This window comes from Eurosta solidaginis, chromosome 1 (assembly GCF_040869045.1).
Source record: "Eurosta solidaginis isolate ZX-2024a chromosome 1, ASM4086904v1, whole genome shotgun sequence".
Classification (NCBI taxonomy): Eukaryota; Metazoa; Arthropoda; class Insecta; order Diptera; family Tephritidae; genus Eurosta; species Eurosta solidaginis.
The window spans coordinates 88,621,248-88,635,943 of NC_090319.1; the positions used below are offsets into that span (position 1 = coordinate 88,621,248).

Genomic DNA, 14,696 nt, shown 5'->3' on the forward strand with positions numbered 1-14,696 from the left:
GTTTAATGGAATAGATTTTTTGTCAAGAGAACTAATATGTCTAGTTAGTTCAATAGAAAAGAAATCGGTAGGTCCCGTCCAGCCAATTAGTAGGGAAAATCAAACGGAGTACGACAGAGATTGGAAGAGAGGCTCGACCTAAATCTCGTCGCCGGTAAATCGTGCCAAGTTTTTTTTTGTCCTGCATTTGGCGAGATCCCAAACGACCTTTTAAAGCTATGCGTTTAATATTTTGCTATTGATAGTAAGGCATCGATTCAGGCAATGACCTCACACAGTATTTCATCAAGAAGTGTCGTGGAACGCAAACAAGCATTGGACCTATAAGTATACTGGATTCCCGGTTATAAGGGTATGAAGGGTAACGAAAAGGCCGACGAGTTGGAAAAGAATCCGTTGGGAGAAATCAAACGGAGACAGGAGTTGCATATTATCCATAAAGCAAGAAAGGCGTTGAGGAAGTGTGGGGTTAGCGAAATATCTAAGATCATGCAAAAATCTTACGATATCAGACATTCAAAGTTGCTCATATCTCCAAAGAGAGAATATTTGAGCCTTATGATGGTCATACTAACTGGACCCTGCCTTCTGGCTTCATATACATACATGTACATATATCGTCAATACCAACAAATGCAGGAAGAAACTGATGAGCACGTTCTGTGTTCGTGTCCTGAGTTCGCGAGGTTAAGGCTCCATCTACTAGGAGCGGCAAAGTTGCCAGATCTCAAGGCAGCAATTAATATAGGTCCTAGAAAACTTCTAACATTTGCCAAAAGACGGAGTGGTTCTATAACATAAGTTCAGGTGGCAAATTGCGGGATTTTCGTTTAGTGGTTATACAAATTCTTGTAATATCTTTCCATAAACGTATATCTACGCTATAATTTCAATTAAAAATATTTTGGTCAGCAACAACAGCAAGGCAAGCAAATGAAATAGAAAACAGCCACACATACATGTACACAGCAGTATAGAGCGCATACTACTCAGACATATACACATATACCTAGAATGCAACATAGAATAAGAGACTATAAGCAAACAGAGAAATAAATAAGCAAACAGTCGAGAAGCATGTTCGCTAAAAGTCTAGTCCCTGGAAGAAATGGGCGAACGAGGCATCTGAGAGTATAAGTGCAGCGCAAGCTATGGAATATGCAAGTTAGATTTCAATACGCTATAAGTGAAGTACCCGAGTAATTTAATTTTGAAGTCCTACTACTATAGTAGTGTTGTAAGTAAAGAACATTTTTCTATGCTTAATATTTATGTGATTTATTCGGCAGTTCAGCGATTCGAACGATAGAAGAACGTGCAGAATAATCCAGAATTTCTGAAGATTCTTTACAAAATTTATTTTTATGATATCTCTACCACCCTAATACTGATCTCATCGATTTATATACTTTGCTTCAGACAAAGAGAGTGTGAAAAGCGGATTGATTTTTATTTTGCTTATATATTAATTAAATAATAATATGCTCTAGAAAAATATGCGTCAGGTGCTGATTGATATAAGAAATAGCAACTAATAAAACACGTTTTCAGTGCATGTGAAATATTTGAATACAGTGCTTTTATTCGGCAAGATTGTAAGAGAATAAATAACAATGATTTTACTACTTTCGATTGGAATCTTAACACTGGCAATTTGCTATGTGAAATGGATGTACACATATTGGCAACGTAAAGGATTCCCATATTTGGAACCAAAAATCCCTTTTGGTGTTTTAGCGGGTGTTGTTAATCAAACGGAATCATTTGGCACAGCTTTCCACGATGTTTACCGTACTAGCAAGCATAAAGTGATTGGTGTTTATATGTTAACACGGCCTTCGCTACTAATTTGCGATGCTCAATTGGCTAGAGATATACTGACGAAGGATTTTGAGAGCTTTCATGATCGCGGTATTCACGTAGATGATGAAAACGATCCACAGTCATCTGGTGGCCTATTCGCTCAAAAGGGACAATCTTGGAAGAATTTACGCATCAAGCTGACACCGTCATTTACTTCAGGCAAATTGAAGGCGATGTTCGGTACGGTGGAGAATGTGAGCAATAGAATGGTTGATTACTTAAATACACAAATACCAGATAAAGGTTCAAAAGAAGTATAAATGAAGGAGCTAATGAGCACGTAAGCTTAACTATTTTGATTTTTGTTCGTATACAATCAATCTCGTTTCAATTTTTTAGTTATGCCATTGATATTATTGCATCGGTTATTCTCGGATTGGAAATTAACAGTTTCATAGAACCAAATAATGAAATACTTAAGGTTAGTCGTAAAGTCAATGAGCCAAAAGTTTTGAGCGTTGTGCGGGGTACAGCTCAGTTTCTATATCCGAGGTGAGTAGAATTTTAATCAAAAAGAGAGCACAGTACGTTGTATATCGACTGCTGCGTAAAATATCACCGCATCACACCTGAATGTTCAAAACCTACTTTTTCTTTACTCCTCCGCTATATCTCAGAGTCCGATTGAGGAAAGTTTTATGAAATAAAGCATTTTCGTAACGCCATCCGAGATAGGGCGATATTTCAATCAGCAGTCGATGTACACCCACGTGTAAAAAAAATAGCAGCTAATTTTTTTTGGAAATTTTCTTCTTTTTTATTAAGTTAATTTAAAAAGCTTAATTAAATTTAATAAAAACTTGAATGAAAATTATGCACTTAAATCAGTTTCACAAACATATTCGAATAAATTAGAAAATTCAAATTTTTTTTAAATTTCTGGCTTGAGCTCGAATCGAATTTATCAATAGGCCGATAAAACAAAAACAATTTTTAAAAATCTTCAAGAAATATTCTAAATTTTTATTTAGAAACCTGTTTTAGTATGCAGTTTAAAGACAATAATTTTTTTTTTTAATGGGAGAAAATAGTCAATGTCAAATTAGACCAAAGACTGAGAGTGAAGTTGCATTAATTTCCAATGAGAATTGGTAAAATTGTTCAAAACATAATTAAAAACGATATTTAAAAATTCCTCTTCATTTCGGCCAGGGATGCACCTTAACGTTAAGCTAATCGTTTATCAAAAAATTTCCACCGTTTCCGTTGAAACACTTCGAAATATTATCGATAAAGAAATTATCAAGATAAATTGTATCTCGTTTTTAACCGAAACGAAAAGCTTTCGTTAACGTTAAAAACGTTAACAAAAACGTGATACTTTATGTTTGAATTGTGCTGGCAATGCTATAGCCATGGTGAAGCCGTAAGGTGGCAACAACGAGCGCACATACACACACAAACTCTATGTAATTTGTTTGTGTAATTCGTTGGTGGTAATGTCAAAAATACTCTGACAAATGTTTGTACTGTCAAAATTCATGAGAAAAGTTGCAATCAGCTTGGCTAATGCTTTCACCTTTAATGACTCCGCCATCAATCAGCTTTGCCAGCATAGTTTGAAATTAATAATCAACATAAACGATTTGATTTCGTTTGGATATGGCAGAAAACGAAACGAAATCATTTCGTTAATTTGACGATCTTAACGTTAATAAACGAAACGAAATGACTTCGTTTCGTTTATTAACGTTGATTATCGTAACGAAATGATATCGTTTCGTTGGTTAAGCATGCCTGATTTCGGCACATGGAAAAAAATTTACACGAGGTCAAATGGTAAGTTTCATCGCAAACATTTTTGAACAAAAATTTGCATCATAAAATTTTTTATTCAAAAAATGCCCAATATATATCTGAGATATATATGGGTTCGCTTCCAAATCCTATTGTAGAAAATCTCTCATTTTCTCTTTGCCTTATCATATCGTTGAATTTACTAAATTGTCGATTAAATAAACGTAAATGTTTCGTATACAAAATATTTTTTATTTACAGCGCTACTATGGTAGTAGAACTTCACAATTCCAATTATTCGCGTACTTCACTTACAACACGTTAAAATCAAACTGATTATAGACATAGCACTCAGTTGGTTTGGTCAAAACTCTTCTACGAGCGTCTAGTTAGACTTTTCTCGAAAAGCCTTCGCGAATAGTGCTTATTTACTTCCCGTTTCTGTATCTCATATAGGCTTTGGCTACATACATGTGTGTCTTTAGTTTACCTAATGTAATGTTGTACTTGTGCAGCATTTATTTACTAACGGCATAGTAAGATGCCGGAATTGCTAATATTTGCCACAATATTATTTTGTGGAAATGCATGAAATGAATTCAATTCACCCACTTTAAGTACAACGCTGTACGTCTTATAATGACCGTTGGTTAGCACGGTATGTCTTGGAATTCATGCAACACGCACTATATTTCTATAGCATTAATAATATTAAATATAACTTTTGGTTCTTTATTTTTGATTTGTAATTGATATTAGAGAAAAATTGTAAGTTTACAAACGGCGATGGTTACTAGGACATGTTTCTGAATTTCACTTCTTCATCAGCTAGCTTTTCGGGAGCTGAGCGTTGAACTCGAGTCTCCAACATTCATATCAGTGCAAGCCTTTTTAGCTGCTACGCCATATGAATGTTCCGTTGTTCGCTGTACAATTGGTCTCTAAGAGTTGCCTTTTCTTGTTTATATTCCTTTTGATCACCATGTAGGCACACACACTCTGTATGTAGTTTATTCCTAATGGTGTGGATATGATTTTTAGGCGTGCTTTTGAAAGCTTAGTAACATTTGTTCGGATATTTACAGTATTTGTTTTTTAAAACTTCCACTGTTACTATTATATCAATATGATCATATGTATTTAATTAGCGAGCTTTGCTCATATTGCTTTATACAATGGTTTTTGTAATTGATATTAGAGAAAAATTGTAAGTTTACAAACGGCGATGGTTACTAGGACATGTTTCTGAATTTCACTTCTTCATCAGCTAGCTTTTCGGGAGCTGAGCGTTGAACTCGAGTCTCCAACATTCATATCAGTGCAAGCCTTTTTAGCTGCTACGCCATATGAATGTTCCGTTGTTCGCTGTACAATTGGTCTCTAAGAGTTGCCTTTTCTTGTTTATATTCCTTTTGATCACCATGTAGGCACACACACTCTGTATGTAGTTTATTCCTAATGGTGTGGATATGATTTTTAGGCGTGCTTTTGAAAGCTTAGTAACATTTGTTCGGATATTTACAGTATTTGTTTTTTAATACTTCCACTGTTACTATTATATCAATATGATCATATGTATTTAATTAGCGAGCTTTGCTCATATTGCTTTATACAATGGTTTTTGTAATTGATATTAGAGAAAAATTGTAAGTTTTGATTTGGTTATATTTATTATTGCATACCTTTTCTGCATTTTTAATTTTTATACCTTTCATGGAAATGAAATGGTATATTAACTTTGGCACGAATCTCAAAATTGTAAGTCCTTAAAGGAAAATAGATAGACCCACCATTAAGTATACCGAAATAATCAGGATGAAGAGCTGAGTTGATTTAACCATGACCGTCTGTCCGTTTGTATGCAAACTAGTCCCTCAATTTTTGAGATATCTTGATAAAATTTGGTGAGCGGGTGTATTTAGGTGTCCGATTAGACATTTGTGGGAACCGGATGGATCGGACCACTATACCATATATCCCCCATACAACCGATTTTTCAGAAAAAGAGGATTTTTGTCATATTTTCCTCAATTTATCAGATTGAAGCTTCAAACATCACCATATGCTTTCGTATATTGCACATATTGTTGTCTGAAAAAATGGATGAGATCGGTCTATATACAGTATATATCCACCACAACCGATTGTTCAGATAAGAAACTTTTTGTAATAACTGCCCCATTTTAAGAGCTAGAGGCTTCAAATTTTAAGGAATGCTTACGTATATAGCATATATTGTTGTCTGAAAAGTTCACAGAGATCGGTGGTATATGTAGTATATATATGGTGGTATATATAGTATATATATACATATAGTATATATATATATATATATATATATATATATTCGCAATTTCAGCCCCATTTTAACAGCTAGAAGCTTAAAATTTCACCAAACACTTACGTATATAGCATATATTGTTGTCTGAAAAAATCATAGAGATCGGTGGTATATATATTATATACCCCATATAAACTGTCATTTTTGCCCCTTTTTTACGGCTAGAAGCTTCAAATTTCATCAAATACTTATGTTTACGTCATATATTGTTGAAATACGTGATTCGTAGTCATAGTTTTTACATGCAGACCGCAAAAAACGTGAAACTTTGCATCCTCACACAAAGTACCTACCTATATTTTATTTTATATTTATCTTAAAAATCGTTTAGGTATGTACATCTGTTCACTATATATTTCTTATCTTATACAGCCGATTATTTGGAGATTACGATTGGGATAAGTTTATTGTTCAGCCCCATTCATGAAAGGTATGAAGTCTTCGGCGCAGCCGAAAACAGTCCCGTCCTTACTTGTTTTAATTTATTTTTTGTTTCTTCTTTTAGCGCTTTTCTACTTTTATGTTTTATAAAATTGTATTGCCTTAAATTATTTTTTATTTTTTATTCAATATATACCTTTATTTTATATATTTTCTGGAGTTTTATATCTTTTTTTTATTATGAATTCTTTTCTTTTTTTTTTTTGTTTTATTAAAGTTTATTTCATTAAATTATTATTTTTTTTTTTTTTTTCAATGCATTGCTTTGGACATCTCTGTCTTAGCGTCGCTTAATCATAACAACAAAACTTTAATTACAAAATTTTTCTTTAGTTGATTTTTATTATCTTTTTATTTCTTATATTTCTAATTTTATTTAAATGTATTTCTCATTTTTCCCAAAATTTTTTTCTTGTTTGTTTTAATTATTTTATTTTTTTTTTTTTTGTACATTTTTTCTATATCTTCTGTTTTTTCTAATTTTTTTTGTTTTTTTTTTTTTTTTTGTAGCTTCCCCGTATTGCATTGAGCTCTGTGACTTAGTAATACATAATGATATTCATTGTGTCTTCGCTATAATTTTAACGTTATGCATTTGTTTAACTTAATTTTTTTCTTTTTTATAGTTCTTTTATTAATAGTTTTTCTTTTGTTCTTATTCTTGTATCTTTTTATATCCTTTTTGATTTTGTGGTATCTTTCCTTTATTTTTTTATTGTTAGTTGTATTTTAGTTTTTTTTTTAATTTTTACACTTTTTTTGTTTTCTTTCCTTATTTCTTCAATATAGGATAATGATAACCACAAAACTTGAACCAACAAATACTTTTAATGTGTTTCTTTGTTCTATTTTTTATTTTATTTTATTCTTATATGAGATATATTTATTTTTTTTTTTTTTGTATACTTATTTTATTTTTACTTAGTTTTTTTATTATTATTTCTGTTAAACTTGAACTAAGTTAACTTTGTTTTTTTTATACATTTTAATATTTTGTCTCTAGTTTTTAAATTTTTAGTTTTTTTATGTTCCTTGTTTATTTTTCTTATTTTTTGTGTCTTATGTTCAACATGAGACATACTTTTTCATATTTTTATTTAATTTTTTTCTTCAATACATATATATTTTTTTTAAATTTTAATTCAGTTCTTATTAGTTTTTCATTTGTTCATATTGTTTTATTTTTATTTTTGTATTTCTTTTATTTTCTCAACATTTTTTTCTTAATTATTTTCATTGTTATTTGTGTTTGATTTGAATTGATTTTATTCTGTTTTTTTTTAATTTTAATTTTTGTTTTTTTTTTCTAATTCCTTGACTTATTTTCCTTATTTGTCGTGTCTTATGTTTTTTTTTATTTCTTCATATATTCATTTAATATTTTTGCAAAGAATATTTTTTTAATTTAACTCTTTAATTTTTTTTTAAGGTCGGACTGTAACTTTTTTATTTATTTTTTTTTATTATTGTTTTTTATTTTACTGTACGTTATTTAATTTTGTTTTAAATCTTTAAATTTTTTATTGCTACTTCTGCATTTTCAAAATTTTTGAACTAAATGACTAGAACGGGTTCTACCATAGGTTCTGGCAAATTTTTGTTGTTGTTTTTTTTTTTTTTTTGTCTTTAGTTTGGAAAGGTTTTTCTTACGTGTGGGTTGGCGTGAGGAAGCACCGAATATGATGAGGGAAATTGTGAAACGCACAATTCAAATGCGCGAAGAGCGCAATATTACGCGCACGGATATGCTTCAACTTCTGATGCAATTACGCAACACGGGTAAAGTTAGCAGTGACGACAACGATTGGTCTGCAAAACAGAGTAAAGGTAATTAACTATAGAGATTTTAAATTATTACGTTTTATTAACACATTGATCATTCCCGAGATCGTGGCGCTAGTAGCTTAATGGTGCTATTTTTCGGAACATGCCCTAGCAATATATGGCAAAAGACTATGAAAGACCAAAGTTCGCCCTGTTTTGAATTCGTTCGTACATGTCTTCTATCTAATATGCCGTCTGTGCATCCGTCCAAAGAAAGAATTTGGAAGCAGAGAAATGGCGAGTCCTCCACTGAGCGAAGTACAAGTGAAAGACGATTTGTTATTGATGTTGTTGTAGCGATAAAGATACCCACCGAAGGTTTTGAAGAGTATTAACGATGTTGATGGTCCTTTGCTCGATATAGATCCACTACGTTCTGGTAACAAACATCATTAAGGAAGTAACCTGACCATATTAGGAACGAGTTAATATGACCACTTTGAACCTTCTAGACAAACCCCCCCCCCCTCTCCCAGCCCTAGTTCCTTGGGAAACTTGGGGTCGTCATTTCCTCCTCAGCTAAATATGTCTATGATATATTCATATTTATCCCCTCCCGTAGGTGAGATTGACAATTGTGTTGCGGAAGCTGTGAACCTAAAATGCTTTCAATTGCGCTTATCAACCCCTTGAATACTTGGAAGAAGGCTTGAACACCGTTGGTGCTCTGAATTTGCGTAAAGGGCAATTGTTACTTCACCGCCAAAATCGTCTAGATGGTTAATGAATAATGATGGTGACCATCAGACTGCAGATTGGTTATTTGAAGTTTAAAGCACAACCGCTCGACATCCATAATCTGGCATGCTAGGTATTCATTTTAAGGATTGGTGAGGTTCTAAGCTTGCAGCTTTTGAGCGTGTTGTCCGCCTACAGCATCTAAGATCGTTGGTTCAACTCCTGGTCAAAGCAACATCAAAATTTTAGAAACAAGTTCTTTTCAATTAGAAGAGAATTGGTCTAAACCGGGCCGCCCTCAGTAGTGTTTGGCGAGCACTCCGAGTGTATTTCTGCCATGAAAAGCTCTCAGTGAAAACTCATCTGCCTTGAAGATGCCGTTCGGAGTCGGCATAAAACATGTAGGTCCCGTCACGCCAATTTGTAGGAAAAATTAATAGGAGCACGACGTCAATTGGAAGACAGCCTCGGCCTAAAATTTCTTCGGAGGTTATCGTGCCTTACATTTTTTTATAGTTTATCATAGTCTGGTCCAGGGATGCACCTTAACGTTAAGGTAATCGTTTATCAAAAAATGTCCACCGTTTCTGTTGAAACACTTCGAAATATTATCGATTAAGAAATTATCAAGATAAAATGTATCTCGTTTTTAACCGAAACGAAAAGCTTTCGTTAACGTTAAAAACGTTTACAAAAACGTAATATTTTATGTTTGAATTGTGCTGGCAATGCTATAGCCATGGTGAAGCTGTAAGGTGGTAACAGCGAGCGGACATACACACAAACTCCATGTAATTTGTTTGTGTAATTCGTTGGTGGTAATGTCAAAAATACTCTGAGAAATGCTCGTACTGTCAAAATTCATTAGAAAAGTTTCAATCAGTGAAAGCATTACCTTTAATGACTCCGCCATCAATCAGCTTTGCCAGCATAGTTTGAAATTAATAATCAACATAAACGATTTGATTTCGTTTTGATATGGCAGAAAACGAAACAAAATCATTGCGTTAATTTGACGTTCTTAACGTTAATAAACGAAACGAACTGACTTTGATTCGTTTATTAACGTTAATTATCGTAACGAAATGATATCGGTTCGTTGGTTAAGCATGTCTGGTCTGGTCGAAGCCAAATTGCATGCCATTCAAAGTTCAAAGTAGCACGGAGATCCATAAGAGTATAATGTATATTCTTATTGCTACAAGAAGAAGAAGGAGAAGTACAATAGAAGCAAACTAAATTTTTTAATTGTATCTTTATCATTTAGATTCCATTGAACATATGTCCATCGAAGCTATTGCATCAAATTTATTCCTCTTCTATGTGGCTGGTTTCGAGACGACTGCTTCGACTATCGCCTTCACAGCATTCGAGTTGGCACAAAATCCCGAAGCTTTAGAAAAAGCACACCGAGATGTTAGAGAAACGCTCGCAAAACATGATAATAAGTTCTCATATGATGCAGTGCAGGATATGAAATATTTAGATCTTTGCGTTACGGGTAAATTAAATTAGCATTCCAATTGAATTCGCATACATTTTATGGAATTTTTTTTTGTTTTATAGAAACCACACGCAAATATCCTGCATTGCCAATACTGAATAGGGAATGTACACGCGACTATTCTTTACCAGATAGTAATTTGGTGATCAAAAGAGGCACACCCATTATTATATCGTTGTTGGGTTTACATCGTGATGAAAAATATTTTTCTGATCCTATGCTTTGGAATCCAGAACGATTTGAGACTAAAAACTATGATCCGACAGCGTTTATGCCATTTGGCGAGGGTCCACGACATTGCATTGGTAATTTTTAAATTTTGTAAATTTATTAAATTTAATTCACGTCCTCTTTTTTGTTATTCATAGCGCAACGTATGGGTAAAGTTAATGTTAAGGTTGCCTTGGCGAAGCTTTTGCTCAATTTTAATATTGAACTAAACCCAGTGCGAAAAGAAATCGAGATTGCTATACATGGTATTCCGATTATGGCCAAAGGAGGCATAAGTGTGCGGCTATCCAAGCGAAAATCATCAGAGGAGATAATAAAATCATAAACTCTATGTAAACATTTTAAACGCGAAACTTTGCGTTTTGCAATGTCGATATGTTTTAGTTAAGTATTTTTTACCTAATTTTCACAGTTAAAATTTACATACATACAAAGATATGGAAAGAGAAAGAAGCATCAAGTTATATACAATAAGTAAGGGTGTCTAAGTTCGAATGTAACCGAACATTATATACTCAGCGTGAGTTTCGATTAATTGTACAATTTATTTCAAATAAATTATTTTCCAATCCAACTGTGGCATATTTTAAACACAAACTATTCCAAAATAAAAAGACGATACAAAAATTTTAAGGACTACCTTTATATAAATGGACAAAAAAACAAAAAAACTTTAACAATAGCTCTTGTAAAAGAATATTGGGATTTAAAACTATAAAGCTGGAGCGCAATCTTTCAATTTAAGGCAAACCAAGTACTTGGGATTAACTAAGTGATTATTTAAAATTTAAACACGCGCTCTACCTTTATAATTTTAAATCCCAAAATTCTTTTACAAGAGTTTTTTAGTCAAAATTCAACAAGACTATGTCTGTATTAAAGGAAAAATTGCCTTCTATTTTTTGGTCCATTTATATAAAGGTAGTCCTTAAAATTTTGTATCATCTTATTTTCAGTTTTTTTAGTACTGCCTACAAAAAAGGCAATTGCAACTTTGATTAGTAATTTAAGTAATTCCTAAGTGAAAATTCTTATCTTTATTTATTTGTTCAAAAGAGCAAGATTTAATAGAATTAGTGGAATTTTGGCTGACAACACTGGCGAAAACAAAAGAATTCCACCTCGTTTGTCAGCTACTTAATTTGCACAGCTGAAAATCGTGGTGAAATTCGCATACGCCTGAAAGTCTAAAAGGAGGCTAGCCATGAAGTTATGGTCTAATCTTCTAAATAGTTCGACTTGTGCGTTACGTAGCTAAAATTTTTTGATCAAACATTGCACTGTCACCGAGTTTTAAGCTATATTTCAAGTCTCTAGATATCCAGGAAGCTAGTTAAAAATGGATTGAAAGATTCCCAAATTAAAATTAATTTTCCTAATATCCCGATTCATGCGCCACCCAGCGGAATTTTTTTGTGATAAAATATTGCATTATCACCGGGTTCTGACTTACGGCTCCGGTTTCATTTCTCCAGCTCACCGGGAAGTTACTCAAAAATCGATTGCAAGATTCCCTGCGTTTTTTTCAGGGATTTTCTTTATCTCGATTCTTCTGCCACCTGGCGGCATCTTGTTTTCCACGAATTGTAGTGCCATCGACTCGCAAACTATGTGCTAAGTTTCAAGTCTCTGCATCACCGATAAGTTAGTTAAAAGTCGATCGCAAAATTTCCATTTTAAAATAAATTTTCTGTATATATCGATCCGTGCACCACTTAGCGGATTTTTTTTTCACTTGCATTGTGATGTCTCTCAGATCTGAACTATGTTCTAAGTTTCAAGTGTCTAGTTCAACGGGAAGTTACCGAAAAAGACTTTTACGTGGGTCAAAAATTCGTATGGAAATGAGGGGACAAACATGAAAGCGACTTAATATAAAGGTAAAACAAGTGAGGAAGGTTAAGTTCTGGTGTAACCGAACATTACATACTCAGTTGAGAGCTATGGTGACAACATAAGGGAAAATAACCATGTAGGAAAATGAACCGAGGGTAACCCTGGAATGTGTTTGTATGACATGTGTAACAAATGAAAGGTGTTAATGAGTATTTTAAAAGGGCGATCCTTAGTTCCATAGGTGGACGCCGTTTCGAGATATCGCCATAAAGGTGGACCAGGGGTGACCCTAGAATTTTTTTGTACGATATGGGTATCAAATGAAAGGGGTTAATGAGCATTTTAAAAGGGAGTGGGCCTTAGTTCTATAGGTGGACGCCTTTTCGAGATATCGCCATAAAGGTGGACCAGGGGTAACCCTAGAATGCGTTTGTATAATATGGGTATCAAACGAAAGGTGTTAATGAGTATTTTAAAAGGTCGTGGGCCTTAGTTCTATAGGTGGACGCCTTTTCGAGATATTGCCATAAAGGTGGACCAGGGGTGACTCTAGAATGCGTTTGTACGAAATGTGTATCAAATGAAAGGTGTTAATGAGTCTTTTTAAAAGGACGTGGGCCTTAGTTCTATAGGTGGACGCCTTTTCGAGATATTGCCATAAAGGTGGACTCTAGAATGTGTTTGTACGATATGGGTATCAAGTTAAAGGTAATAATGAGGGTTTTTTATTTCGCCTTGCAGACCTTTTTCATTTTATTCTACTTAATATGGTAGGTGTCACACCCATTTTACAAAGCTTTTTTCTAAAGTTATATTTTGCGTCAATAAACCAATCCAATTACCATATTTCATCCCTTTTTTCGTATTTGGTATAGAATTATGGCATTTTTTATTTTTCGTAATTTGCGATATTAAAAGTGGGCGTGGTCGTTCTCCGATTTTGCTAATTTTTATTTTTATACATATAGTAATAGGAGTAACGTTCCTGCCAAATTTCATCATGATATCTTCAACGACTGCCAAATTACAGCTTGCAAAAGTTTTAAATTACCTTCTTTTAAAAGTGGGCGGTGCCACGCCCATTGTCCAAAATTTTACCAATTTTCTATTCTGCGTCATAAGTTAAACTCACCTTCCAAGTTTCATCGCTTTATCCGTCTTTGGTAATGAATTATCGCACTTTTTCGGTTTTTCGAAATTTTCGATATCGAAAAAGTGGGCGTGGTTATAGTCCGATATTGTTAATTTTAAATAGCGATCTGAGATGAGTGCTCAGGAACCTACATACCAAATTTCATCAAGATACCTCAAAATTTACTCAAGTTATCGTGTTAACGGACGGATGGACGGACGGACGGACATGGCTCAATCAAATTTTTTTTCGATCCTGATGATTCTGATATATGGAAGTCTATATCTATCTCGATTACTTTATACCTGTACAACCAACCGTTATCCAATCAAAGTTAATATACTCTGTGAGCTCTGCTCAACTGAGTATAAAAAGGGAATCAAAGTTCGGGTGCAAACGAAGTTGGATTTACGCTGCTTTTAATTTTACATATTTACATATATGCACTTTAAGGAAACATACCTAAGGCTTCAAACTTTCCGATATATTTCAATATAACGATATTCAATATTTTCCAAAGATTAAGAATATTTACATTGTCCCAAGTTTGGAGTATGTTACAGGTTGCTCAAAGGTGTCAATTTCCGTCACGAAAATTCGTTGTTGTTGTTGTAGCAATGCTCGCCCCACCTAATAGCCGCGACCGATCACAAATTGTCATCAATATCCTCTAACGGGAGTCCAAGGAAACTTGCCGTTTCAACAGGGGTGGACCATAAGGAAAGGGGTGTTAGAGGCGTTGGTTCCACATTACAATTAAAGAGATGGTTGGTGTCATGTGGGGACACATTGCAAGCAGGGCATACATTTTGTATGTCGGGGTTGATTCTGGATAGGTAAGAGTTTAACCTGTTACAGTATCCAGAACGAAGTTGAGCAAGAGTGACACGCGTTTCCCTGTGGAGTATGCGTTCCTCTTCTGCGAGTTCTGGATATTTTTCTTCAAGTACTGGATTCACCGGGCAATTCTCGACATAAAGGTCCGACGCCTGTCTATGGAGTTCACCAAGGACCTGGTTGTGTTTTTCCGCTTCATACGGCTGGGTTCTCAGGTGCCGTATTTCCTCAAAATGCTTACGGAGATGATTCCTTAGGCCCCTAGGCGGTGC

The 14,696-nt window shown here is 33.9% G+C and overlaps 2 protein-coding genes across 2 annotated transcripts in view; one reads left to right on the top strand and one right to left on the bottom strand.

The window, feature by feature from the left end:
- rdx (BTB/POZ and MATH domain-containing protein rdx) overlaps nucleotides 1–14,696 on the bottom strand; it is a 559,722-nt gene that overhangs the window by 532,934 nt on the left and 12,092 nt on the right. The gene's annotated exons all lie outside the window — the stretch shown is intronic.
- Nucleotides 1,467–11,215, top strand: Cyp6d5 (Cytochrome P450 6d5). The gene is given in 6 exon segments (XM_067759028.1): nucleotides 1,467–2,143; nucleotides 2,203–2,355; nucleotides 8,013–8,209; nucleotides 10,152–10,385; nucleotides 10,451–10,693; nucleotides 10,757–11,215. Coding segments are annotated over 6 exon segments (1,545 nt in total). The 5' UTR covers nucleotides 1,467–1,613; the 3' UTR covers nucleotides 10,945–11,215.